Consider the following 27,872-nt stretch of genomic DNA (forward strand, 5'->3'; position numbering starts at 1 on the left):
TCGTGGGGAGCCCTAATCCTCACCGTGGGGACAAGGGAGAGCCCCTCCTGAGACCCAGAAAGGGCAGGGGACTTGGGCACAGTCAAGCAGCAAGTGAGCGGGGCCAAGGCCTGCCCCCAGGTCTATGTGACTCCAGGGTTTGTGTCGCCCCCTCTCCCATGTGTTGGGGGAGGATCTGCGCAGGCCTGAGGAGTTCAGGGCAAGGACAAGGCCTGAGAACTGGTCTGGCAGGAGGGCCCTGGAAGGGGCGCTGAGCAGCTCTAGCACAATAGGGTGGGCAATGTCCAGTCTAGGCAGGTGGGAGGGTGGGGCTCCCCCAGGACCAGGGGTCCCCAGCAGGCCTGGAAAGCCTTGCCTTGTGGAGGAGGTGACCTAGGAGAGTGGCCCTCCATGCGTGCCCACTGGCCCGCGGCTCAGAGGGGTAAATAATTGAAGGGCAGGTCACACGAACCTGCCTGCGTCACAGGATGCCTTCCCCGCTGGGTCTGGTTACGGCCCAGATCGCGTTCTGACATCCCTGGCTGGTGAATAATTAAGCTGCCACCTCCTCCCAGGCAGGCCTCCATCTCCAGATCCCACTCTGCAGCCTCCACACTGCCCCCTGAGAGGTGGGCACCAGCAGGTACTGACCCCAGTGCCACCAGCCCTGCCATCACCAGCAGCCACCTGCTCAGCGCCCCCCATGGCCCCCGAGATGGACCAGTTCTACAGGTCCACCATGGCCATCTACAAGGTGAGCGCGTGGCAGCCGGTCCAGCCGGAACACCTCCTCCCAGGGCATGGGATTAGGCAGCTCTGGAGCTCAGAGGGCAACCTGGGCTGCAGGTGTTCTGGAAAGGGAGGCCTGAGCACTAAGCTGTGGGTGTGGAGGTGGGGGTCCCTGGGAGCAGTCAGCCACACACTCCGTAGGATCCCGACTCCCAAACACTGGACCGCAGGACAGGGCCCAGGGCCGAGGGTGGTAAGAGATGGGAGCACAGATGGAAAGGAGCCACCTGGCCTGGGAGTGGGTACTCTCTCTCTCCCTCATTTCTGAGCCCCTCACTCAGACTTCCTACTTCACCTCCGGAGTGATTGCTGCAGCCTCCATAGACATTAATTGAGCACCTCCTGTATGCAGGACCCTTTCACATGTAAACCTCACATCACCCTGCCTGTGAAGTAAAAAATAATCACCCTGTTTGACAAATGAGAAAACTGAGACCACAGAGGTTAAAAAGCTTGTTCAAGGTAACAAAGGGAGGAAGAGGTGCTGCTGGGATTTGACCCAAGACTCAAGTCTAGGTCCAAGTCCAGGGCTGTCTCCACCACCCAGGTTGCTCTCCACCTGGCCGTGGCCTGGGGCAGTCCAAACTGACCCAGCCACACCCTCGCTCCCAGGGGGCTCTTCTTTGAGGAGGGCAAGATCTGCCTTTGCCCCTGAGGTGACAGGTGGCAGCCCTATGTGTCTAACCCAGTGGGGTCTGGACACAGGGTAGGGCCAAGCTGTGCCCGGCGGGGCCATGGCAGATGGTCAGCCTTCAGCCCAGGGCGAGGAGGGGAACCTTCGAGGTGTGCTATCTCGGCAGGGCCTGAGTTCCCCCTGAGCAGGTGTGTGAGCAGGAGCTGGCTTAGAACAGGGCCCCAAAAGATGGCCTTGGAGGCTCCTGAAGCAGAGAGCCAGCATGCTGGGTGGCCCTCAGTTTCTAAGTGGGGCTGGGGAAGCCCCACCCCTGAGGCCCGTGACACGCCTCTTCATCCTTCCTTCTTCCTCTCCCATGTCCCTGCTCTGTACCTTCCTGGTACAGAGCATCATGGAGCAGTTTAACCCCGCCCTGGAGAATCTGGTGTACCTGGGGAACAACTACCTCCGGGCCTTCCATGGTGAGTGCCTGGGCCACGGTGCCCACCCCCTTGGTCTCTACTACCCCCACACCCCAGGCCCTTCCATGCAACCACAAGGGCCCCCAACCATATTCTCTGCACCCCACACCAGACACTCCACTCATCCTCAGCCCTACACCCTCTACCCACCACCCTCACTCTCACGCCCCTGCGGCCAGAGATGCCTTACATGCCCCTGCCCACCTGTGCCCACCATTCCAGTCCACACACTCACAGGTGTCCCTGGATGCTCCTGAGATACAGCGGCAGGCCCTGAAGGTCCCACCACCACCCCCCACACACCCTGACAGCGCACACACTTCCATGTGTCACCTCTATGCTGCTGCTGAACCCACCGCCACCCCCGGCCTCACTCCAGAGCTGGTTTTCCTCACCCCTAACTGGCCTCCCATCCACGCACACTACAGCTGGCCCTCACCACCGACTCAGTCCCTGTGCAGACTCACTGTGGCCACCTGTATTTCCCAACAGCACCCCTCCACCAGCACTAATCAACACCAAGCTGAGGGCCACTCCATCCCTCCCTGCCTCTTTAGACCTCAGAGTCAAAGCCTGCTCCCCGCATGCCCCTCAGCCAGTGCCCCTGCCCCCAAGCCTCACAGCACACCTACCCACACCCTCTGCGTGAGCACACAGACACCTGCACCCCACCCCTGCCAGATGCACGCCGAGGCCCCCCGTTCAGTGCCAGACCTTGGGCTGGATATAGCTGCCCCTGTCCCATCCCCCGTTCTCCTCTGGCCAATGCCTCATCTGTACACACCACCCAGGGCACCCCTTCTCCTCTCTCACACACATTCAAGGAGGCGTCCAGAAGGGTGGGGACAGATGGAGGGGCACTGGGCCTGGACTCATCCTTCTCGCCCTGCAGCTCTGTCCGAGGCGGCCGAGGTATACTTCAACGCCATCCAGAAGATCGGAGAGCAGGCCCTGCAGAGTTCCACCTCGCAGATTCTGGGTGAGGTGCTCCCTCTTCTTGGGCCTGGGGGGCACTGCCTAGCCCACTTCCACCCCAGCCTCCTCCTGCTGTCCGGGCTCTGGGACCCTCTGTGTGTTCCTGATGCCTCCCCTCGGGCCTGGAGCCTGCTGTGGCCCACCATCCCAGGGTCCAGAGGCAATTCCTATAGCACATGTGTCCTTCCAGGAAGTCCTCCTCCCCCAACACAGGCCTGGCAGCCCAGAGCACAGACTGCCCTGGAGCCCAAGCCCCTCCCCACCACTCCCTGCAGGGCTGTTCCAGGGCAGGGACCAGCACTGCTGAGTCCCTGAGAGACATATGGGAAATTCCTGGATTTGGGTCCCTCTGTTGGCTTCTGGCAGGAAGAGGGTGGGCGGGGCAGGCTGCTGGCACTGAAGCTGAAGTGCCCTCCATGCCTCCAGGGGAGATCTTGGTGCAGATGTCGGACACCCAGCGGCACTTGAACTCTGACCTGGAGGTGGTGGTGAGTATCAGACCCCAGGGCCTGGAGGGGTCACTCAAGGAAAGTGGGCTGCATTCCAAGGAGAAAGAGGGCCCATCTTCTCACATTCCCTCCTCAGGGAGGATTTCCTGACCCCCACCTGGCCCTTAGCAACGTGACAGCAATGGCTGCCTTTGGGAACCCACTAGAGACAGGCTCTGTAACAGTTGTTCAAGCCCCCAGCAACCCTAGGAGGCTGGTGGCATTTCTACCCATTTTACAGAGGAAGAAACTGAGTCTCGGAACTCTAGTCATTGCCTGAGGTTCCAGAGTGAGGGGAGGAGCTAGAAAGGCCCATTGCTCAGGTGCATCAGTTACTGGCTTTGTGACCTTGGACCCTGTGCCTCAGTTTACCTATCTGAAAAGTGGAGACAACCATAGTAACTTCCTTGTAGGATTCTCAAGAGGATGAAATGAATGAATAAGTATAAACTGTTTACCCTGGCACTCATTAAGTCCCTGGGCACCTTACCAGGAGAACTAGAAGTAGACATCACTTGCCTATTCCTATCTCTCCCAAGGCTGGGAGCTCCACGAGGGCTGGGACGTGGTCTTCTTTTCTCTGAAGCTCCAGTGTCTGGGACAGCACCTGGCACCGAGCAAGGCTTTATTGACTGTGGAATGAAAGAATGAGCTTTGAAAAGGGAGAGGGCTTGTTTAGATGAGGAGGGGAAAAGAGGGCATCCCAAGAGGGCACGAGCAATGAGCTGAGCAGATGTGATCCCTGGAAGTCAGGGTGCTCTTTGGGGGCACCATAAATTACTGATCAGGTTGGTACGGGGAACAGTTTTACTAGCAGAAAATGTGCATCATGCCCACACACAACAAAACCATGCCCGCAGGCCCCCTGGGCTCCGTAGACTCCACAGACACTTTGGGATGTAGCACTAAGCCCCCGCCACCCCTTGGGCTTGGGTATGGAGTTATGGAGATTGTGGCTTCCTGTTACTGAGTTCAGTGGCTCTCAACATCACCTGTGGCTCACAAGTGGCTCATGTCACTTGTGGCCGTCACCCAGGCCCACTCTGTAAGGAAAGCTTCCCTCCCCAGGCACTGGTGTCTTGGCTCTGACAACTGGGCAGGGCCCCCAGCCAGAACCATACCAGAACATCACCAGAGGTCGCCTCTACCTTGGGCTCATTCATTCAGTGACTATTTACTGCCCTGTGCCAGGCACTGTTGTAGGTACCAGAGATGCAGTAGACATAAATCTCTGCCCTTCCAAAGACAGAGCCAGACAAAATCCACAATAAATAAGTGAACATATATGTAACATGTTAGATGCAAATATGCTATAGAGAAAAATAGAGCAGGAATAGGAAGTGTTTGGGGATGCAATTTTTAACAGATGCTCAAGGAAAGCATCTCTAGAAAGGTGACAATGAGAAGGGCCTGGAGGAGATGAGGGAGCTAGCCAGGGAGACACCTGGGAGAGGGCGTCTGGGCAGAGGGATAGGTGCGTGGACAGGTGGGGGAGGCTGCAGCGGGGGCAGTGAGGGCAAGTGTGAGAAGACAATTGGCCATTAGCAGGGCCCAATCGATCATGCGGGGCCCTCTTGGGACCCTGGCCATTTGTCTCAGTGAAAGGGCACCATTAGAACATTTGGAACAAAGGAGGGAAAGATCCGACTTAGATTTGGGTTGGGTGTTTTTGAAAAGCCTTTTTTATTGTAAGCTAAAACAGGAAATCTCACTGAACAAATTAGAGCCTAATGCACTATTATAAGGCAAAACAGCCTTGAAACTACCACCCAGATCAAGAACTTTGCCAGCGTCCCTGGAAGCCCCTCCATGTGGCCCCAACAAACCCACAGCCCCTCCCTCCCTTCAAAAGCAGCCACTGGTCTGAGCTGGCACTTCCTTGTGTTCCTTCATATTTTATCACCTGAGCATACCTCCCGAGACACTAGAATTTAGTTTTGCTCTTAAAAAAAAAAAAGAATACTTTTAGCCCACCAGGTCTGTCTCCATCCATTTCTCTTCCCTGCACTTTGTTGAAGACCCTGGGGCATTTGACGTGGCTTTGGCTTGGTTTTCCCCCAGTCCGGAAGGTGCTGACTGCACACTCCTGGTGTGGTTTGGCTGGTTCCTCTGTCCTCTGGCTCCAGAGGCTTGATTGGACTCTGTTCCCTATTGGTAAGACCAGAGCAGGTGCTGGGTTCTTCCACTGGGAGGCACCAGTGTGTACAGATCCACTCGTGCATCGCTGCTCCTCTGGTGCTCTTTCAGAAGTGTTGGTAAGAGGAATACTTCTATAAAGAGGTGTGTTCCTTACTGCTGTTACCACTGGCAGGTTTCACATGCAAAAGGCGGGAGAAAGGCTTACATCATTCCCTTTACTCATTGATTACAGGATAATGAATTTGCCTCTGTCATCCTCTGGAGGTGACCAATTAACTTCATTTCTTACTAGCACCATTATTGTAGTATTTTTTATTATCACCCGTATCATAGATTTACACCCATTTGATGTATTTCAGGCCTTTGAGATTATTATCCTTGTTGAAGGTGAAAATGTTCCATCTTTGGCCGATGGAAGCCTCTTCAACCTCCTCCTGCGTCCTTTGGACATGACCCTAGTCGTTTTGGTAGCTTCCTTGCTGTCTAGCATGACAAGGTGTTCCAGACTCATCTGCTACTTTTGCTGCTCAAGACACGGAATTAGCCATTTCTCCACGAAGCCATTTTTATTTTGAGTTTTCAGTGACAAGTAGTATTTCAAGACCACAATCGGGGCACTGTTGGTCATTGTTTCTAGGCTCTTTCAGTGGCCAGTGCTATACATACATGCATACACACTCATACACATGCAAGGATATACAACATATACACTTCACAAGCACATACTGACACTACAGCGTTTTTACTTAACCTCATCTATATTACACTAGTATCTCCTTTGTTCCACACCAAGAATCCTGCTTCTCAAGGATGCAGAGATTGAACGGATGAGAATGTGCCATATTTACCTATCGGCTTTATCTCACATTATATACTCAACAGTCTCAGAATAGCAATACTAGTTCCACCACCGCCATGGGATTTCTGGAAGCAGGTAAAATTTGTTTTCCTCTGCTCTCCCTGTTCCCCCCCATGTGTAAAAACAGCTGTGCGCCGTCCACACCGTCAGAGCAGCCACCGGGCTCCACGCTCGCGGCCTCCTGTCCGCATCCATCTCCCTTCCACAAGGAAGGGCCAGCGCTGGTGTCACTGTCTCTCCAGTTGTGCTGGTTGTCTTAAGCTTGTTCTCTAACGGTCCCCACAGGAAGGGCTTGATCTGTACGCTTTATACAGTCGTCCCTCAGTCTCTGTGGACTTCGGTTCCCGGACCTCCCATGGGTACCAAAATCCATGGATCCCAAGTCCCTGATATAACCTGGCGTATGTAGTATTCGCACATCCTCCCGTATGTTTTAATCATTTCTAGCTCACTTCTCATACCCAATGCAATGTAAATGCTATGTAATAGTTGTTATACCGTATTGGTTTTTAATTTGTATAATTTTAGTTGTTCTTTTTAAAAAATATTTTTGTTTGATCTGTGGTTGATTAAATCCGTGGATGTGGAACCCATGGAGACAGAGGGCCAACTGCACTTGAAAGTCAGATTTGCTGTAAATAAAATCTTTGTCTCATATGCCCTTCCTTCCTTCCATTTTTTCCTCCTTCCCTCCTTCCTTTCTCCCTCTTTCTCTTTCTTTTCTTTGTGTGCCTTAGTGTTTTTCTTCTGACATACAACATTGAACATTGCTGTTGAAAAGTCTGATTATTTTTTTTCCCATTCTAAGTCACTTGCTCTTTTGCCAAAAGATTTTTTTTTCCTTTTTCTTAATTCTAGTAATTTTTTCAGAGTATATCTTGGTATTGGTCAGTCTGGGTTGATATTCTCAGTTACATGATGTTGTTTTTCCATATGTAGTTTCAAATCTTTTTTTTTTTCTTTAATTTCAAGAAAGGTGTTTTTAGAATTTTTTTGTTCCCTTTCTTTGCATTTCTTCTTCAGGGACTCCTATTACCTGTATGTTAGATCTTCGTAGCCTATCTTTAATATCTGTCTCTTCCTCTTGGATATTTTACTTTTTCTTTATTTCTGTTTGTCTCCACTTCCAGATATTATGATTTAATATCTGGAGCTGGGATGGATCGCATATAAAAGGAGACCTATCATGGATATAGATATAGATATTAGCCTTTTTGAGACTTTGTTTTGTTTTGTTTTGTCTTTATTTGGTGGCTGGCCAGTTCAGGGATCTGAATCTTGACCTTGGTGTTATAACAGAACACTCTTCTTAATTTATTTTTAAAATCTTTGCTACTTTTTCCTTTACGTTTCTCTTAAAGCCTTATTTGTTGTGTTTTTTGTTTGTTTCTTTGTTTGCTCTTTTGGCTTTTTGTGGCTGGCTGGTTCCATTAACCAAACCCAGGACCTTGGTGTTACAATACCACGCTCTAACCCGCTGAGCCAACCAGCCAGCCCTGTGCATTTTACTGACTTTTGAATTCCTAATAGTTCAGCTTTCGTTACTAAACATAAGTTTTTCTTTTTTAATTTCTAATTCTTTCCTGAGTTCTGTCCCCTCTTTTCTGAATTTTTCTAATTCTCTTCCATATTGTTTCTTTCCTGCCTTGTGTCATCTTTTTAATGTCTTTCGTTCACTTCTAAATCATAGATTACTGTTTTCTTCTGTTTTGTGGGCCTTTCTGGTGAGCACTCGCTGTCTGTGGGAATGTTATTCTGTTCCGTGTTCTCCTTTTTCTCATAATAACTTTCTATTGGATTTTACTTCAGAGGTTTTCTGTTGATCATTTTTATGGGAAATTAATTTTTTTCTGAAATTTAATTAATTAATTAATTAATTAATTAATTTATTTATTTATTTATTTTTAACACTCACCAGCTTTTTTCTGAAATTTTAGAAGGAGGCGTAGTCAGGAAGCTTTTCTAACTTCACAGAATCTCTTCCCATTGTTCTTATGTACTTTTCCAAAAACATGGCAGCTTCATTTTTGCAATCTTTTCTGCAATTTCCTGGTTTTGTTCCCTTCCCTACTTTTGTTAGACTTTCTCTGTCCCTTGTGTCCAGTGTCCCTGTTCTTGATTTTGATCCCATTCCTCCATGTGGGCCTTGTCCTGGAATGGAGACTGGCTGGTCAGTTTTAAGTGTTCCTAGAGCTCGACTCCTCCAGCCCCTTCAGACTCCACCAGGGACCCCTGACACTTACCCTCTAATCCTCTTGGAGTTTCAGCTGAGCTCTCCAGGAGTATCTGCTGGCTGTGTTGGGGGCTTCTGTGCTCCGGCCCATCCAACACCCCGTCACCTCCCACTGCGTCCTCCACGTGGACTCTGAGACCTCACGCTGGCAGAGAATTTTTATTTGGGGGGTTGTGGGGATATGTTGTCACCCAATTTTGTTGTGAATATTGTCTTCTGTTTTGCTCTCCACCAGTTTCTCTATCCGTTTTTATGAAGAGATAAAAATTTTAAAACTACATTTCATTGCCACTGTCATTCCAGAATCTGACTTTTTGTTTCTATTGAGATAAAATTTACATACAATAAAACACCCAGTTCTTAAGTATTTAGTTCAACAGGTTTTGACAATCATGTACTCTGTGTAACCACCCTGCTAAAAGACTAGAGTATTTCCATGGCCCAGAAAGTTCCCTTGTGTCTCTTTCATCGATCCTGCCTCCCAGGGACAAGCACTTTCTGACTGCTATCTATGGAGATTAATTTTGCCTGTTCTGGAACTTCAGGTGAATGAAATTGTGCACTGTGTCTTCTTTTGTGTCCAGTTTCTTTCACTCGGCTTCAGGTCTGTGTGATTCATGTGTGTTGTTGCATATGTCAGTACTTTGTTCTGTTTTATTGCCTAGTAGTCCATTGCATGAATATAGCACAATTATTCATCCATTCTTCTGTCGATGGTCATTTGGGGTGTTTCCAGTTGAAGGCTATTATGAATAAGGCTGCTGTAAACACTCTTGTACAAGTCTTTTTGTAGATGTATGTTTATATTTCTGTTGGGTAAATACATAGGAGTGGAATTTGTGGGTCATAAAGTTGACATGTTTAGCTTTATAAGAAACTACCCTAGAGTTCTCCAAAGTTTGTGGACTATTCTGTACTCCCACCAGCAATGAACGAAAATTGCTGTTGCTCTATACATATCCTGGCCAAGGTTTGCGATTGTCAGCCTTTTTTATTTTAGTTGTTCTAGTGGGTGTGGAATGGTATCTCACTGTGGCTTTGTTTTGCATGTCTCTGATGACTAATGACTTTAATGGGCTTTTTGGACATTTGTATGTGTTCTTCCATGAGGCATTTGTTTAGTCTTTTGCCCATTTTTTATTGGGTTATACTTATCATTGACTTGTAGGAGTTCTTTATATAGTCAAGATCTGAGTCCTTTGTCAGGTGAATATCTTTTCCCAATCTGTAGCTTGGCTATTCATTTTCTGAATAGTGTCTATCTTTGATATGCAGAAATTTTAAATTTTTATGAAGCCCAAATTATCAGTTTTTATAAATGGTTCGTGCTTGTGTCCCACCCAAGAAATCTTTGCCTATTGCATGGTAAAGATAGTCTCCTAAGTTTTCTTCTAGAAATTCTATATTCTGAGCTTTACATTTATTTCTCTGATCCATCCTAAATTTATTTCTGTGTATCAAGTGGGATGGAGTCCAGGTTCATCCTTCCCTGCACAGATATTCAGTTGTTCCAATGCCACTTAAAAAAGACTTCCCTTTACCCATCGAATTGACTTGCTGTTTTGGTCAAAAATTGATTTGTCATATATGTAGAGGTCTATCTCTGGACTCTGGACTCCATTCCATTGATATACTTCTATATCCTTAAACCAATATCACACTGTATTGATCATGTAGCTTTATAGCAAGTACTGAAATCAAGTATTCTAAGGACTTTGTTCTTTTTCAAAATTATTTTACCTATTCATGATTCTTTGCATTTCCATAAATTACAGAATCAGCTTGTCAATCTCTTCAAGAAAGCCTGATGGAATTTTCATAGAGATTATATTAATCAATAAATCAATAATCATCTTAACAAGGTTGAGTCTTCAGATGCATGAATGTGGTATCTCTCTCCATTTATTTATATTTCTTAGCAATATTTTGTCATTTTCAGCATAGCAATCTTACACATCTTTGGTAGATTTATTTCTAGGTATTTGATGTTTTTTGAAGTCACTGTAAATGGCATTATTGATTTCACTTTCCAGTTGTTCATTGTTGACTTATATTTTAGTAGGTTAACTCTGGCTCTTGGACTAAGAACAAATCACTGGCGAAGGGGGTAAAGAGCAGAAGCAGAAAGCCCAGTTAGGAGGCGCTTGCAATACCTGCGGGGAGGGGTGACGTGGCTTGGGAAAGGGTGGCAGTGGTGGGTAGTGGTGGGGAGAGATCATATTGAAGGTAGAATCAACAGGATTTTTTGATAGATTGGATTTCAGGTGTGAAAGGCAAAAGGTGAAGGATAACACCAAAGTTTTAGCCTGGCCAAAGGTGAAGTCACCATTAGTTGATGTGTGTTTTAGACAACAAGTCACAGATGTGGATAGCTACTTGTACGCATGAGGCTGGAGTTGGGGGAGAGGTCTGGGCTGGGATGTGTATCCGGGGGTCACCAGCATCCAGACTGGATGAGCTCACCAAGGGTGTAGATAGAGAAGGCCTGAGCCCTGGGGCAATCCAGGCTTAAGAAATCAGGGAGAGGAGGTGGGATTAACAAAGGACAGAAAAGGAACAGCCGGGGAGGTAGGGGAGAGCCTAGGAGAGGCTGGCAAGCTGGAAGCTGAGGGGACAAGGTGTTTCAAGGTGGAGGGATGATCAACCATGTTGAACAATGATGTCAGGATAAGTCAGATGAGTCCCGAGAATTGGCCATGGGATGTAGCAATATGGAGCCATTGTCGATTTCAACAAGACGTTGTTGTCATGGTGGAGCAACAGCCTGATCAGAGAGGGTTCAGGAGGAAAGGGGAGGGGAGGCGTTGGGTTCATTTCGTAGGAACAATTCTTTCAAGGCTCTCAGGGCAGGTGTGCTCCTTCCCGTGCCCACTGTCATGACAGCCACTTCCTCCTGCGTCATCGTCTCTGTAGGCCAGCCCTGCCGTCATTAAAGCATTCCCTGCACGTCTGTTCTGTTGGTTTTGTGCATTTGAAATGTTTTCTGTGGCTTTCGGTGTGGTTACAGTCAACCCTCTGGGTGCCATTTCACTGTCTTTATTGGTGCTGTAGTTACAACATTGCCTGGGTTATGAGAATCTGCCCCAATCCCATATCTCCCATAAACCCTGTTGTTTATACAGGACAATTTTGCAGGAGGCAGGGATCTTCAGGAACACACAGATCATGTTTGAGCAGAAATCTTGAACTGTCTCTCTAGTGGGAAGCAGGGCTAGGAGGAGGGTAGGGCAACTGAAGACACACAATTTAAGGAGGCAGCACTGTGAGGTTCACACTGCCTGCGGGGTTGGGAAGACTTCCTTCCTATTGGGTCCAGCAGAAAACAGCCCCGCATTGGGTAGAAACATCTACCTGATGCTTCTATAATTATGCATAACCACGTGGCACTTCCTTCTTAACACACGCGCACACACATACACACACACAGAGGCAGCTACAGCTCGGGGGTTTAAGGCATAGCCAGTACTGAGGAGGTGCCCTCCAGCTCCCTTGCAGACCAATGCTTACCAAGGTTTCAGAAACAGAAAGTCATGGGAGAAAAACTTAAACTTTAGAAATTTTATAATGTACTGATTTTTCTGCATCCTGGGAGGAGATTACCAGCATTCCTTTTCTGAGCAATACCCTAGCCTGTAGGACAGAGCTCCTGCATCGAAGTGGGAGGTCCCCTGGGCAGGAGGAAGGACCCACTGTGGGGAGAGGGTGAGTAGACAAGGAGGCTGAGCAGAGGTGCGGGGGCCCCTCCGAAGGGGGTCGTGTCGAGGGATGGGAGAAGCTCCTCTTTGTTCTTGTGCAGCCTGAACTGAAGGGCAAACCATGCAGTTGGATGGCTTTAGGTCTGACTCTCCAACAATGTGGACTGGCTCAGGGAAAGCTGATGGAGGACACAGGTGAATGAGGTGGTGACTGCTCAGGCCCACATAGTCAAAGCTCATCCAGTTCTTAGAGAGCATCTGGTCAAGCCTTTGCTGTTGTTACAGATGGGGAAACTGAGGCCCAGAGAGGGGCAGCAACTTGTCCAAAGTCACAAAGCAAGTCGGAGGCAGAACCAGAACTAGGATGCGGCTCTTCTGACCCTGAGCCAAGCAGGCTTCTTCATCTTCCCAGTGGTCAGACACCTACTTCTCTTGGGCTTGCCATGGGAAGCCCCCCCCCCCGTCTAAGGCTCGGCAGTTCTCAGTGCTTTTGCTGGGCCAGGCCCTGCCCATGGTGCTGAGGACACAGAAATGGGTCAGACTTGGTTCATGCCCCAAGCAGCTCCAAGGGGGCCTGGCAAACAATTCTGTCGCATGGTTGCAGGAATGCACAATGAATGAACAACTGTATGCACATTCCAGAAGCAAAAAAGGGCAATAGGTTCTGCCTGGGAAGTCAGGAAGGCTTCCCAGTGTGGGGGGGCAGGGAAGCCAGCATCTGAAGATTGGTAGGAAATTCCAGGCAGAGGGAATGACGTAGAGCACAGACTAAGAACAAGACTGAAAATAAGGACCAGAGACTTCGATGCATTCATCAAGGTGTGTTCCGAGCCAGGGACTGCACTAAATGTTTTGCATGTTTAACCATTTAATCTGCCTTCCAGCCAGGTCCTCTTATTATCCCTTTTTCTCTGGCAAGTGAGCAGGTGCCTGGCATGTTAGGAGCACAGTGGGCAGTGTATTGTAGTAGAAAATGCTGGGGATGCTGGGGCCTTGGAACAGCGGGGCCACCCTGGTCACCCCGACCCTGCACTCCACATAGGTGCAGACATTCCATGGAGACCTGCTGCAGCACATGGAGAAGAACACCAAGCTGGACATGCAGTTCATTAAAGTGAGTCTGGCCTCCCACCTCAGCCCCCAGCCTGTCACAGGCAGGACCACTCTCCCCATCTGACAGGTGGGGATGCTGAAGCCAGCGGGCATTAACTGGCCCCAGGTTATACACATTCCCAGCTGAGCCCCATAATCCCAGTCCATTGCCTGACCCCTGGAAGGGGTATCTTGAGCTCTTTGACATGGGGGGCCTCCCTCATCTCTCCATCCTACCCAGGACAGCCGCCAGCACTATGAGATCGAGTACCGCCAACGAGCTGCCAACCTGGAGAAGTGCATGTCCGAGTTGTGGCGTATGGAGCGCAAGAGGGACAAGAATGCGCGGGAGATGAAGGTGCGAGGGCTGGGGGCGTGTGGGAGGGTCTTGGGCCACACTGGGCTCAGGAGAGCCCCTGCCCCACCCAGCACCAGCCATATGCTGCGAGCACAGCTGGAGAGGTCAGCCAGCTCCTGGTGGGGGGGCATCACTGGCCCTCAGGGCCACCATCAGCACCGCCCCTTGCCCTGTGGCTTTCTGGCCTGCCTCACATTCCCAGACATCTCCTGCAACCCCAGCACCCCTCCCCGCTTCTCATACTTCACTGAGAAAACTGAGGCCATCAGTCCAGCTGTTTCTGAACCTGGTAGCAAAGATGTAATCCACCTGCAGCCCCACCATGCCCCGCTTCCTCCTGCCCACGCAGAGGTATCCTGCCCCTGGCTAAGGCCAGTCCCTTACCAAAACCATGGATTAACCCTCTCCCTCCTCTCCTGTCTCCTCCTCTAGGCCCCTCTTCAGAATCTTCCCTCCCAGGTAGGGGGTTATTAATCTACTCATTCATATGTTCATTAAACCAACCTTCCTGGACCCCAGCTGGCCCTGTGCTAGGTGTCAGGGACAGAGCAATGGCTTGACCAGCTCTGCATATGAGAAGCACCCAGGCCAGGGGGACACAGGACCCAGATTCATAAAGATGAGGATGTCCATGAGGGGGCAGGCCAGGAGCTTAGAATGAGGCCTCCAGGAGGAAGTGTCTGGGTCTAGAAGGACTGGGGGGCTTCAGATAGCTGGTACCCATGGGGAGTGGGATGAGACACAAACCCTCTGCCCCCAGCCAGAACCCCCTTTCCCACAGGAGAGTGTGAACCAGCTACATGCACAGATGCAGGCCTTCGTGTCTGAGAGTCAGAGGGCAGCTGAACTGGAAGAGAAGCGACGCTATCGCTTCCTGGCAGAGAAGCACCTGCTGCTTTCCAACACCTTCCTGCAGTTCTTCAGCCGGGTGAGCTGGGGCCAGGGAAAGCAAATGGAGCCCTTCTAGGAGCTGTGCGCTTCCTTCCTTCCTTAAACTCTGTAGAAATTTATTTTATTTCACTCTTTCCATCCATTTCTTTGTTTCTGTGTTTATTTGTATCATCATATATTCATTCCTTTATTCATTCATGATTTAAAAATTTTTTTTTATGCATTCACTAACTCATGCATTTGTTCATTCATGTTCGAACCATTTAGCTGCAAGGGCCTCAGGCAGTGGTGCCAACAAATGTGGGAGTGGGGGAGTGGAGCAATCTCCACCCCAGGCAGTGGGCTGCCTTGTCTAATTGTCCAGAGGCCAATCCTCTGCTGTGGCACAGGGACGACTCCACTCTATCCCAGGTCTCCCTGTTGCAAGCATTAGCTTTCATTCAGCCTCAGGGATAGGATTAACTTAGCCTATCCATGTGGAAAACTGCTGCAAACAGGGCTGCTTGGGAAGATTGTTCAGGTTGTGCACTGCATAAGGATGCCAGGTTGAGAGTAGGGGCTGTGCTCTGCTCTCCAATCTGAACACCTTGGTGCAGACTATTCCTTGGTGCATTTATTCCTGCATGCATATACTCACCATTCACAAATTCATTAATTGATAAGTTTCTTCCTTATTGTTCATTAATTTAATTGTACTGTTTAAATCCTCTATGCTCTTGCTTTGTTCTGTCTGCTAGATCAGGATTTTCTCATTCCTCATTGAATTTCTAATGGATTTTGCTTTCTGTATTTAGCTGCCATGTTGTTTGGTGCTTTTAGATTTATGACTACTATACCTTCTCCATAAAATTGCCATTTATGTACTTAATGTTTCTCTTAATCAAGTTTGCTTCTTTTAATTTCACTTTGTCTGATATTAATATATCCTCCTACTTTCTCTTCTCTTTGCTTATCTCTTTGTTTTAAGTATGTCTTCTGTTACTAACATATAGCCGAGTTATGATTTTTGACCAATGTGACGGTCTATGTCTTCTAATAGGTAAATTCAGCCCATTCCCATTTAACATAACAATTGATATACCTGGGTTTTATTCCTTCTAGATAACCTGAACTAACTGTATTTACTTTGTCACTTATTCTTTTTCTCCCATTCTCATTCTTGTCAGTTTAGTTGAGTTACTACACATTCCCCTTTTCCCCTTATTAATTTGGAAATTCTACTCTTCTTTACCTCTCTACTCATGGTGACCTCATTTTGTGACCCTCATAATCACATATATATGTCTATTATCTTTTCCAAAAAATGCCAACTCCACCCCCCAACCCACCCATACACACTCAACCTATCACTCCCCCCACCCCATAAAATGAGAAATTGAGAAGTATTTTCCTGTCCTCCCTGCTGGTCTGAGATGAGGCCTTTCCAAAGCTTTTACTCCTCCGTTCAACTTCCCCATCCTCACCTCTTAGTTTTGCCAAGGTAGTTCAGGACTTTTAGTTCCAGGCTCTCACTAGTCATTTCTTTGCAGCATGGCCCTTGTATGAGGGGTCTTCAACGAGTTCAAGGAAAGATTCGTATTATCTTTTAATTCTATTTTTCCATGAACTTTTGGGTTTTTTTTTTTTGTTTTTTTTTTTTTGTCTTTTTGTGACCGGTAAGGGGATCGCAACACTTGGCTTGGTGTCGACTGCACCACGCTCAGCCAGTGAGCACACCGGCCATTCCTATATAGGATCCGAACCCGTGGCAGGAACGCCGCTGCGCTCCCAAGTGCCGTACTCTCCCGAGTGCGCCACGGGGCCGGCCCCAATTTTTCAATGAACTTTGGAGAGTACCCTCATATTTCAAGAAGCTTTACTTAGATTGCATATATTACCATTGTCTGGTGCACTCTCCTTTTCCACTACCAGCCCACCACACATGTGATCAGATACACTGCCTGCCACTGTTCCACTCCTTTCCTCTCCTGCTGCCTTGCGGTCTCTGTTTTGATTCATTGGTGTGCTTAGAAAACTTTCATGAGTATTTTCTGCAGACACACTGTCCAAATCCTTGGGTAGCTGCAAATGGCTCACTTTTACCCTGCCTGGTGAGTGCCTTATTGGCTGGTTAAAGAGCTTTGAAGCCACAGGCCTTTTCTCTCATGATCCAAAATAATATCCCCCATTTTCCAGTGTCCTGTGTTTTAGATGCAAAGTCTGGTGCTGGTCTGTATCCTTTCTCTTTTAAGTAACTGGCTCTTTCTCTATGGATGCTTACAGACTTTCCTTGTATCCATGAGACTCTGGAGCTGGTTCAGATACCACGTCAATAAGTGCCTTGGTCAGTGCTCCTTCAGGTCATGGGCTCAAGTCTTTCTTTGGGTCAGAGGAGTTATTTCCTTTCTGTCTCCTTAATTACAGTCAGGTGTCACTTAACAACTGGCATACATTTTGAGAAATGCATTGTCAGGCTATTTTGTCATTGTGCAAACATCATGAAGTGTACTTACGAAAACTTAGATGGTATAGCTCACTACACACCTAGGCCATATGGTATAGCCTGTGGCTCCTAGGTTACAAACCTGTACAGCATGTTACTGTACTGAATACCCTCGGCAAATGTAACATGGTGGTATTTGTGTATCTAAATATAGAGAAGGTACAGTAAAAATATGTTATAAAAGATAAAAAATAGCACACCTGTACAGGGCACTTACATTGAATGGAGCTTGCAGGACTAGAAGTTGCTCTGGGTGAGTCAGTGAGTGAGTGGTGAGTGAACGTGAAGGTCCAGGGCATTACTGTACGCTACCGTGGACTTTGTAAACACTGTACACCTGGGGGCTGCATTAAACTTATTTAAAAAATTAAGTAATTTCACTATGATGGCTACAAACTCACTAGGTGATAGGAATTTTTCAGCTCTATTATAATTTTACGGGACCACTAGCATATACATGCTCCATTATTGACCAAAACATCATTGTACAGCACGTGACTATATAACCTCTCCCCCATCTTTCCTCTTTCTCATTCTAGAACGCCTGCTTCCTCCCTCACCCTATTTCATTTCTTCTTACTCTGTATTTTGAGATATTTCTCCCCCTTGACCTGTCAGGCCATTGATTCTATTCTCAACAGGCCTGTTCTCTTTTTAAGCTCAGCTATTCAATTTTCAGTCTTAAAATCGTGCTTTGTCTGGTTATGAAGGTCTCTGTTATGCAGCAGGGGCTCTCAGGCCGTCCGTGTTGAGCTTGTCACTCCTCTTAGCTTCATGGCATGGTCTTCCGGGTTCTCTTCCTTGCCCAGTGGGATCTCTTACGTGCCTTGTTTCTTTCTTTTTTTGAAATTTTATTTATTTATTTTTAATTAATTAATTTTTTTTTTGGTTTCTTTCCTTTGCTTCCTCACTCTATTCTCACTCTGGCTTGAGTTGAGTTGCAAGGGCCTCGGGCAGTGGTGCCAGCAAATGTGGGAGTCGGGGAGTGCAGTAACCTCTACCCCAGGCACTGGGCTGCCTTGTCTAATTGTCCAGAGGCCAATCCTCTGCTGTGGCACAGGGACGACTCCACTCTATCCCTGTTGCAAGCATTAGCTTTCATTCAGCCTCAGGGATAGGATTAACTTAGCCTATCCATGTGGAAAACTGCTGCAAACAGGGCTGCTTGGGAGGATTGTTCAGGTTGTGCACTGCACAAGAGTGCCAGGTTGAGAGTAGGGGCTGTGCTCTGCTCTCCAAGCTGAACACTTTGGTGCAGACTGTGTTTTCCTAGAGAAAGGAGCACTTTTTCTTTGCACAAAGAGGGGATGCTCTCACTAAATGTGTGACATCACACTGTGTCCAACCAAAGAAATATCTGTCCCTAAATTACATAGAGGAACCCTCTGGGCTAGTGGAAGCCCAAGCCCATGGGCTGCTGGAGCTCAGGAAAGCCAGCAGCCCCTCCCAGGCCACAATCAGAGGGGATACTTGATGCTGCCCTGCCCATGTCTCTGCAGGCTACACTGCTTGGGCCCTGAGTCCTATCGCCCTCTTGGCATGTGGGCCTGCCCAGCCGCCTTCCCTGGCCTACCTGTTGACTCCTCTGGAGATGCGGCTGATGGAGCTGATGCAGGAGGAGAGGCCAGGAGTATTGGGACGCCGTCTTCTCACCATTCCCTCGTACACGGATGACTTTGTTTCTGCATTGTTCCAATGTCATTCATTTGTTCACTCATTTATTCAACAAATATTTTTGAGTCCAGATGACAGGCCAGGCCCTGGCTCTATTTTGTATTGAGTGTGAGTCGCTGAGCCACCCACCCACGCAGCTCTCTTTCCTGATGCTGGCTCACCCGCCCCTCCCCCAGCTTCAACGCTTTTTCCATCCCTTTCTTTGTATTCTTGTTTAGTTTCCCAACCACCCTGTCACCCTGGCTGCAAATTCTAGCAAATGATTTCATTTCTCTGGGCCTCATGCTGTCTGGAAAAGGAGGGAAATAATTCCCACCTCCAAGGCTGATGCAGTGCTGGAGCCTCGCATATGAAGGAGCCTAATGCCCCTGCCCTCTTTCCTCCAAAGATGGAAACAAAAGCGGTCACTCAGGAGGACTGCCTGCTTGCACCCCGCTGCCCCAACAGGCAGCAGCAGGCTCCTGCCCCGCCAGGCTCAGGGCCCACCCTGATTCTCTGTCTCCAAACCCAGGAACCCTCTGGTACTGAGCAGAGGCGGGAGATGTGACTGGAGCCGTGATTGATCTGGGTTCAGGTGAACATCCGCCCACTGTCCCTACCACACCCAGCCCCAGGCTCAGGGCTCAGCCTTCTCATCCCCTCTTCTTTCCCACAGAGTAACCCTCTAGGGAGGAACAACTTTTTTTAAAAACAGTTTTACTGAGATACGATTCACACACCATACAATTCACCCATTTAAAGTGTACGATTCAATGGTTTTGAGTAAATTCAGAGCTGTGCATTCATTACCCCCAAAGAACCCTAGCCCCTTCTAGCTGTCATCCCCAGTCCTCCCATCCCCCTTAACGTAGGTGGCCACCAACCTGTTTTCTGTCTTTATAGACTTGCCCATTGTGGACATTTCATATAAACAGAATCATACAGTATGTGGCCCTTTGTGAACGGCTTCCTTTTTATTGCCAAATAACATTCTGTTGTCTGGATAGCCCACATTTTATTTACCCATCAGTTGATGGACATGTGGGTTGTTTCCATTTTGGGGGTATTATAAATAATGCTGCTCTGAATATCCACGTGCAAGTTTTTGTGTTGACATCTATTTTTATTTCTCTTGGGTATATAGGAATGTCATGTGGTAACTTTATGTGTAGCTATGTGAAGAACTTTCAGACACTTTTCCAAAGTGGCTGTACCATTTTACACTCCCATCAGCAGTTTATGAGGGTCCCATCTTCCCACATCCTCACCAATCCTTGCTACTGGCTTTTGATTACAGCCATCCCGGTGGGTATAAAGTGGTGTGTCATTCTGGTGCTGATTTGCATCTCCCTGATGGCTAACGATGTTGAACATCTTTTCCTGTGCTTATTGTCCATTTACATATCTTCCTTGGAAGGAAACTCCTTTTTGCCTGTGTTCTGAACAGTTAACCTCCAACACTGATAGGAGAGCTAACCCCTTCCTTGACTGCCTCATGGTGGTGATCATCCCTCAGGAGGGAGCCATGGATTGAACAGTCAGACGTCCCCTGTGCATGGGGACCAGGTGGCATGTTGTCTGACCCGCTCAGCTTTAGGACCCCCAAGATCTGACTCCTAAGGTAGCTAAGCGCAAATATTTACCTGTTACTATATGTATAAACAGAATGCACAGTTAGAACAAGATTTTAAGAACTGTAAGTGCCTGGACACAGTAAGGTGACTTTCTCATTCATCTCCAATAATCAGTCCCTGCTTAGTCAAAGGCTAGTCCATAGCATCTTCCTACCTCACCTGTAGCTTCTCTGGGCTTATTATATATTTCCAGAATAAATTCTTAGAAATGGAACTGCTGAGTCCAGGAATATAGTCACTGGTTGTATTAATTTACATTTCCACCAGCAATGTATGAGATTCCGTGTTTCCACACTCTTTGACAACAGTGTATGAGCAAACTTTTTGATCTTTGCTAATCAGAAAAGTAGAAATGTTATCTCAGTGTAGTTTTATTTCATCCTTGTCTTATGAGATGGACACCTTTTCATGTTTCAGAGCCATTCGATTTCCTTTACTATGACATGTCAGTATCTTTTCCTCCATTTTTCTTATTAATTTGTAGGAGCTCTCTATGTTACTGAAATTAACCTTTTTTTGATGATGAGTTGCAAATATTTTTGCCAATTTTCCATTTACCCTTTGATTTTTCTTATAGTAGGTCTTGCCATGTGAAAAAAGTTTTATTTATTCGAATATATCACTGTTTTCTTTTAGATTTCATGGGTTTTGTGTTACAATGAGAGTGGCTTTTCCACTCCATAAATATTTTTAAAATTCTCCCATGGTCTTTTCTATGGTTTTGAAACCCTATACAGTGTTTTTTCCCACCCACTGGCTAAACTGCTTGGGGCAGGGCTGAGGGAAGCCAATAAAATTGAGTGCCATCCAGATTGGGACTCAGTGCTGTGGTCATTACTCCTAGAACCCTCTAGCACCCTGGCAGGTGTTCTCCACTGAAAGTTCTCAGATTGAGTAAAAATCCCTTTCAAAATATGATATGCAGAACCTAATGATCTTAATGTGCTTACTGCCTCTGAAACAAGTGCACGATGGTTTGGGGATTTTGTCTTTTTAATTACCACAAGGAAACAGAAGGGGTGTCCATCTTGTTACCCGAGGCTCTGAGTATTTCTGTTATTGCTGCCTGAGACAGCTGTGAGGTTTTCAGCAGCTAGGCCGGGTTGAAGGGAGAAATCATTGACAGGCACAGACACAGGAGGCTTCTTCAAGGACAGACTAGTACAAGCCACTCCACTGCTTACTGGATGTGAGACTGAGTCACTTAACTTCACTTAACTTCTCTGACCTTCAGCATCTTCTATCAAATGAAGATAATAACTGCACCTACCTCCCAGGGCTACTGTGAGAGTCAAATAAGATAATGCAGGTAAAGCATTTAACACAAGGCCTGGTATAGAATAAATGTTTGCTCAGAAAAGCATTTAACACAAGGCCTGGTATAGAATAAATGTTTGCTCAGAAAAGGGAAGCTTTTCTTATTCCTAAGGTTACAATCTTGAGGTAGGCCTTAGGGGAGATGTTCGACTAGAAATGGGAGAGATCTTTATAGCTGGAGAGCAGAGTGTTTTAATTGTACCTGGGATTTAATTTATAGAGATGACCGAGTGACAACATAAAGAAGTCAACGCCATTGAAAGTTCTATTACTCACAGTTCCCAAGAAAAGGGGACACGCCATACCATGCAGGGCCACATGGGGCAGAACCAGGGATGGAAAAGCATGGCCCAGAGCCTGTATTGTGGTTTCCATGAGAAGGAATGAGCAAGGCAGGGTAGGCAAGTTTGAGCAAATTTAGAATTGGATAGTTTGAACCATTTCAGCACGCTCTGGGCTATAGAGATGGTCTCTTCTGTCTGGTACCTGGCTCTGGGGTGAGTTAGGGCATGGGAAATATTAGCTTGGCGTGTGAGAGCTAGATAAAGGAGCTGGGAATACGGGCTTTGGATCAGATGGTTTGCATATGAAAAGCAGACTCCTAGACAAGTTGTTTACTATCCCTGGTAGTAGCCGTCTCTCCAGGCTTACCAAACCCGCAGGATGTCAAAGATCACAAAACACAGGAAATAAAAAACATGATTAATTCACGGGGAGGTCTAACATTTAAAGCCCTACCTCCCCAAGTTGGTGTGGACTGCGTGGTCAACTGCTGGGTTTCCTGTCCTTGAAAGTATTCAAACAGAGGTAGATAGATGCCTGTATGTTAGGGATGCCAGAAAAGGAGATGCTTACGTAGACTATGGGGATGGACTGGAAAACTGTATTCAAAAGTGTTTTAAAAAAATGACTCAAACTGGCTTAAACAGAAAAGATATTAGTTTAGTTGACTAGGAAGCTGAAAAGTTTCAGATATAGCTGGATCCACGAGCAAAAAAGTTGTCATTAGAAGTTTGCAACTGTCTATTGCTTAGTTCCTGTGTTGGCCTAACTCTAGCTATTTAGCAAACCCATGAGGTAAAATAATGGACTTTTTTCCAGACTGTGACAGTGATGGGAATGGGTTCTTTGGTCACTGTTTTTGGGTAAGTGCGATCCATGAGCCCATTACCGTAGCCGGGATGATGGGGCAACCTGAGAGGCCAGGCTTGGGTTCTACACCCACCTGAAGCTTTGCAGTGAGGGCAGCCCCGCCCAAGCACACAGACTGAGGGGGACGGGAGTCAAAGGAGGCTCCTCAAGGAAAAGGGGAGCAGACGGACCCAAAGAGACAGCAAAGCGATCTTTTGTAGCCTTTAGCTATAAAACCCTTCATCTCGAGCTTGCAGGGCCCGAGTTCTCAGGTCTAGGGTGCCATTTCTGAATCCCCAGGATGCTGGGGACTGCTCGGATCTGGCTGACCCCTGTGCCCCCACCCGGCCAGGCCCGGGGGATGCTGCAGACCCGCGTGCTGCTGTGGAAGGAGCAGTCGGAGGCCAGCCGCAGCCCGTCGCGCGCCCACTCCCCGGGCCTGCTGGGCCCCGTGCTGGGGCCGCCCTATCCCTCGGGCCGCCTGACGCCCACCCGCCTGGACATGGTGAGGCCCTGGGCGCCCCCGCTGCCGTTCGCGCCCCCGCCGCCCCCGGCACCCTCCGCGGGGCCCTGGGGCCTGAGACCCCCGGCCTGGAGCCTGCTTCCCCCCTGGCCCCCGTTCTACGCAGCGCCCCCGGGCCCGCCCTTCCGGCCCGGCGCGGCCTCGGCGCCCCCGTGGTGGCGGGGCCGCCGGAACCACGACCCCTACGCCGGCGCCTGGGACTGGGGGCGGGGGCTGGACTAGGGCGAGGCCCCGCCCCTGCCCGCCCCACCCGCCCCTGCCCGTCTCCCCTCGCAGCCCCAGAGGCCTCTGGGAGAGCTCGGAGCCCCCCGCAGCCGGCCCGGCTCCGGCTCCGGCCCCTACGGCCCCGAGCCCTGCGAGGCGAGGTCCGCGTCCCAGCTGGAGCCAGAGCGCCGGCCCCTGCCCCGGACGCCGTCGGCCTGTGAGTGCCCCGGGCCCCGGAGCGCACGGGGGGCTGCGGCGGGCGGGCTCGGGCCGAGCTCCCCGCCCACGCGGCCTGCGCCCTGCCCGCAGCCTCGCTGCACGCCGGCGGCCCCCAGCGCCCGCGCTCCGACTCCTGCGGCGGCGGCGGCCGGAGAGTGCGCGCCCTGGTCTCCCACTCGGAGGGCGCCAACCACACGCTGCTGCGCTTCGCGGCCGGAGCCGTCGTGGAGGTGCTGGTGCCCGAGGCGCAGAACGGCTGGCTCTACGGCAGGCTGGAGGGCTCGTCCTCGTGAGTGCGGCCTCGGGGCAGGGCGGGGGCCAGGACCCAGGCTGCCCTGCCTGCCCCTGGGACCTCGGACACCTCTCCCCTGTCCCCACCGCACCAACTCCCCCCCACCCCTCCTCAGTTTCCTCTTCCTTCAGCGGAGGTAGGGTGAGCCTCCTTACCAAGGTCACCGTGGTGGCCCTCGAGAGGTGGTAGAGGATGGAGGACGGGTAGCCTCCTTCAAAAGTGTGCATCATTACAGAAATCCTATGGCCGAGGCAGCTTCCCCTCTGGACCCTGAGAGAGGCGGCTGGTGGAGGTGCAGTGTGTGCTTTAGGTGAAACGTGCTCACCTCCTTGCAGTCATGCGCAGTGGAAATCCTTCAAGAATCTAAACCGGGCCTTTTTGACACCCCAATTGGTGGGGGGAGATGGGGACGTACGTACACTGTAGTCGCCAGAAAGCTTGCCTCCAAGCTTGACAGTCAAAAAAGGGAGTGTGGAGGGACCACTCTTTCCTGAAGAAGAAAAAGGGGGAGGTGGGAGCTGGCTGCAGCCAGGCAGTGCCCGCCAGGGCTCTATGGGCAGCAGAGGGTGTGGTGCCCACTCCCACTCATGCTACAGGAGAGAAGGAAGGAGTGGACAAGGAGGAGTGGAGGGGCATGAATGAATGGACACGCGGGCTGAGGGGTTGGCAGCTGCATGCGCCACCAGCAGACGGGTGGGTGGCACACAGGTGGCAGGTGGATGAGAGCATGGCTGTGTGGACAGGTGGATGCGTGTTTGTGGGAGAAGATGGGCGGATGAGTGGGTAGGTGGTGAGTTGGTGGGTGACTGGGGGCATGGGAGGATGTGCGGGTGTGGGTGCATACATAGACTGATGGGTGACTGGGCAGGTGGGAGTGGGTGATGAGTGGACTACTAGGTGCATAGTGGGTGGGTGGCGCACAGGCGGTTGCCCATGTGGATTATGGATGGGTGAGTGGAGGCATGGGTAATGCACGGAGGGGCTCATAGCTGGTGCAAAGGGACATGGCTGGGCAGGTGATTACATGGACCAGGAACAGGTGGCGGGGGGGGGGTTCGGGGAGGAGTGGGGAGGGTAGAGAGATGGCTGAGAACGTCAGTGGCAGGAACACTCGCCTCTGGAGTGCCCGCTCTGCACACCCCCATCAGACGGCGGGTGTGCAGCAGACTTCCTGGGGACCTGATGATAAAACCTCTAGACCAGTGCTCTCAAAGCATGTTCCTGGGAACATCATCGTTCTGTCTGTGACTCACAGGTTAGGGAAAATGATGGCATGTCTTATCATCAGTGGGCACCTTATGGTGAGAACAGAAGTTAGACACACTGAAATGTCAGTTTGAGATGAAATAGCTTCCATTTACCTTCAGGTGAGGATATTGTTGACTGGGTTATCTGGGGTCTAAGGTGGCTGTTTGGAGAACATTTTCCCAAGTGTTCTGCAAAAATCTTATGGGCTCTGTGGAGTCTGAAAAGGTTAAGGAGCATTGATCGCAGTGCTTTTCCCTCCCCAGCCCCGGCTGCTCTAAAGGTGTGGTAATGAGCCTCCAGCCCAGGCTGAGACCCCGGAAGCAGGCGTGGAGTGCTGTAGATCAGGGGCACAGACAGCGCTCTGGGAGAAGGGGAGGCCTGGGGTAGAGAAAAGCAGCTGGGCCGAGGTGGAAAGAGCACTGGATTTGGAATCAGGCACCCTGGGCTTGGGTGCCCAGGGCTCCTAGCATTGCCTGTGGTCCCTCCCACACCCACCCTGTCCCCTTCATCGTCACCCCTAGTTCGCTGCCTTGTACACACCTGTCTGTCTCCCCCAGGCTGGGAGCTTCTGGGGAGGAGGTCCTGTGTCTTGCTCACTGTGTGCCTGGCACATGGTGGTGTAAGTGAGTAGGGAATGAAAGCGAGTCACTACATGTCCTTGGACAGATGGCTTTCCTTCTTGGACCTCCATCTCCTCCTCTCTATAGTACCCCAGACCCATGTGGGACATGAGGTTGGATGAGTGGGTTAGGGCCAGACTCTGTAAGGCCGTGAATGCCAGGAAAGACCTCCATGGGATTAACCGCATGACTACCTGCAGAGCCCTTCGAGCAAGGCTTGGCACTCAGCAGCGCGCAGTGACTGCTCTTCTCAGAATTGTTCTTTGGATCGTTGCTATCAGGGTTTGCTTAAGAGACTCTCTGCCTCTGCCCTGCAGGAGTGGCTGGTTCCCCGAGGCCTATGTGAAACCTTTGGAGGAAGTGCCCGTGAACCCATTGAACCCCATGACCTCCATGAACCCCATGAACCCTATGAACGAGCTACCTTCCAGGTACCTGGGTGGGCAGGGGTGGGGCAGGGGTGAGGAGTCCAGTGGGGTGTGTCCCCGCCCACCCAGGGAGGCATCTGTGAGGTGTGGTTTTGAATGGGCCTGGCCCCCTTCAGCCCCTGGAGAACCACACCCCGCGCCTCCATTTCTCTACACTGAAGGTCATTGTGTCCATCCCTCTGCCTCCTCTCAGGAGCTCCCTCAAGCCGACAGTCTCCTTTTACGCAGGTGCAGGGGAGGCTGTAGGATGCTCAGGGGCCCAGCAGATAGGGTCAGTCCAGCTGGGCCTGCTCCCAACCCCCTTCCCTCCCCTCCTTTGTCTGGACTCAGGTCCTACCCACTCCGGGGCAGCCACAGCCTTGATGACCTCCTGGACCGGCCAGGCAACTCCACAATGTCCTCGGAGTATTGGGACGGCCAGCCCCGCTCCCGTACCCCGAGTCGGGTCCCGAGCCGCGCCCCCAGCCCTGCACCTACACCCTTGTCTGGCAGCCGCCGAAGCAGCATGGGCAGTATGGGGGTGGCCAGTGATGTCAAGGTGAGCCTCTCCAGCCTGTCCTCAACCCTAGGGTCATCCAGTGGGCAGGGAGACAGGAGACCAGGTCACCCTCCCTGCTCTGCCACGGGCTGCCTGGCAGGGGACCCTCCCAGGGGACTCTGCCCCTCTGTGCAGGGAGGGGTGGAATAGGCTTCTGAGTCTGGGGTGGAGGGTGGGGGAAGCATTCATCTCAGGGACTGCAGCTGAGGGTGTCCCATTGGGGTCACTGGCAAAGGCCTCTGCTCCCCTTCCCCAGGGGAGGAAGACCAGGGATCTGGGTCAGAGCATGGACTGGGACAGGCCAGGCAAGACTGTGGGGCAGGAGGGCACCTTCCCTCGAGGTCACCTCAATCTATGCTGGGGGGAGGGGTAGTCCTAGGAGATGGGACTCTGGCCCAGAGGTTTCTCAAATCTGAAACCCACAGAATTCTGGGCTTCAGAACGCTGGGGTCTCATTTCCCAGAAGTTTGGCACAGCAGGGGTCCTCAGGTCTGTCCTCTACCCTCCTGGGATGGGCAGAGTGATGGGAGGGGCAGGGGCTTGCTTGCCCTTCTCCCCACCAAACCCGCCCTTCCTCAACCCCCTGCAGAAACTTATGTCCTGGGAGCAGCATCCCCCAGAGCTCTTCCCACGGTGAGTCTCGCAATGGAAGATGAGGTGGGTGGTGGTGACCCGATGGGGGCAGGAGGCAGGAGGCAGACACCTGGCTCAACTGCACAGCTGCCCTCCTGGGGCCCACAGCCAGTTGGGGCTCTGAGCCCTTCTCAATCCAGCCTCTTCCCTGGCAGGGGCACGAATCCCTTTGCCACTGTAAAGCTGCGACCCACCGTCACCAACGACCGCTCAGCACCCCTCATCCACTGAGGCCCCTTCCTCCACCAGGGGTCTGAGGTCGTACCCCCGTACGCCTGCCCAGGGGCTGTTCAGAGCCGGCGGTGGCAGCAGCAGCAGCAGATCCAAGAGTTTGGGGCCCTGCTGGCGGGGTGGCTG

General features: G+C 50.3%; 1 protein-coding gene across 1 annotated transcript; it reads left to right on the forward strand.

The window, feature by feature from the left end:
* Nucleotides 1–682: 682 nt before the first annotated feature.
* Nucleotides 683–27,746, forward strand: BAIAP2L2 (BAR/IMD domain containing adaptor protein 2 like 2). Its single transcript, XM_063115627.1, has 14 exons — nt 683–733; nt 1,788–1,863; nt 2,756–2,842; nt 3,265–3,326; nt 13,295–13,366; nt 13,586–13,702; nt 14,484–14,630; nt 23,163–23,315; nt 23,610–23,754; nt 23,847–24,045; nt 26,234–26,347; nt 26,675–26,882; nt 27,472–27,515; nt 27,671–27,746. Exons 1-14 carry the CDS (start codon nt 683–685, stop codon nt 27,744–27,746), a joined length of 1,551 nt encoding a protein of 516 aa, XP_062971697.1.
* Nucleotides 27,747–27,872: the final 126 nt, after the last annotated feature.

This window comes from Cynocephalus volans, chromosome 12 (genome assembly GCF_027409185.1).
Source record: "Cynocephalus volans isolate mCynVol1 chromosome 12, mCynVol1.pri, whole genome shotgun sequence".
NCBI classification, from domain to species: domain Eukaryota; kingdom Metazoa; phylum Chordata; class Mammalia; order Dermoptera; family Cynocephalidae; genus Cynocephalus; species Cynocephalus volans.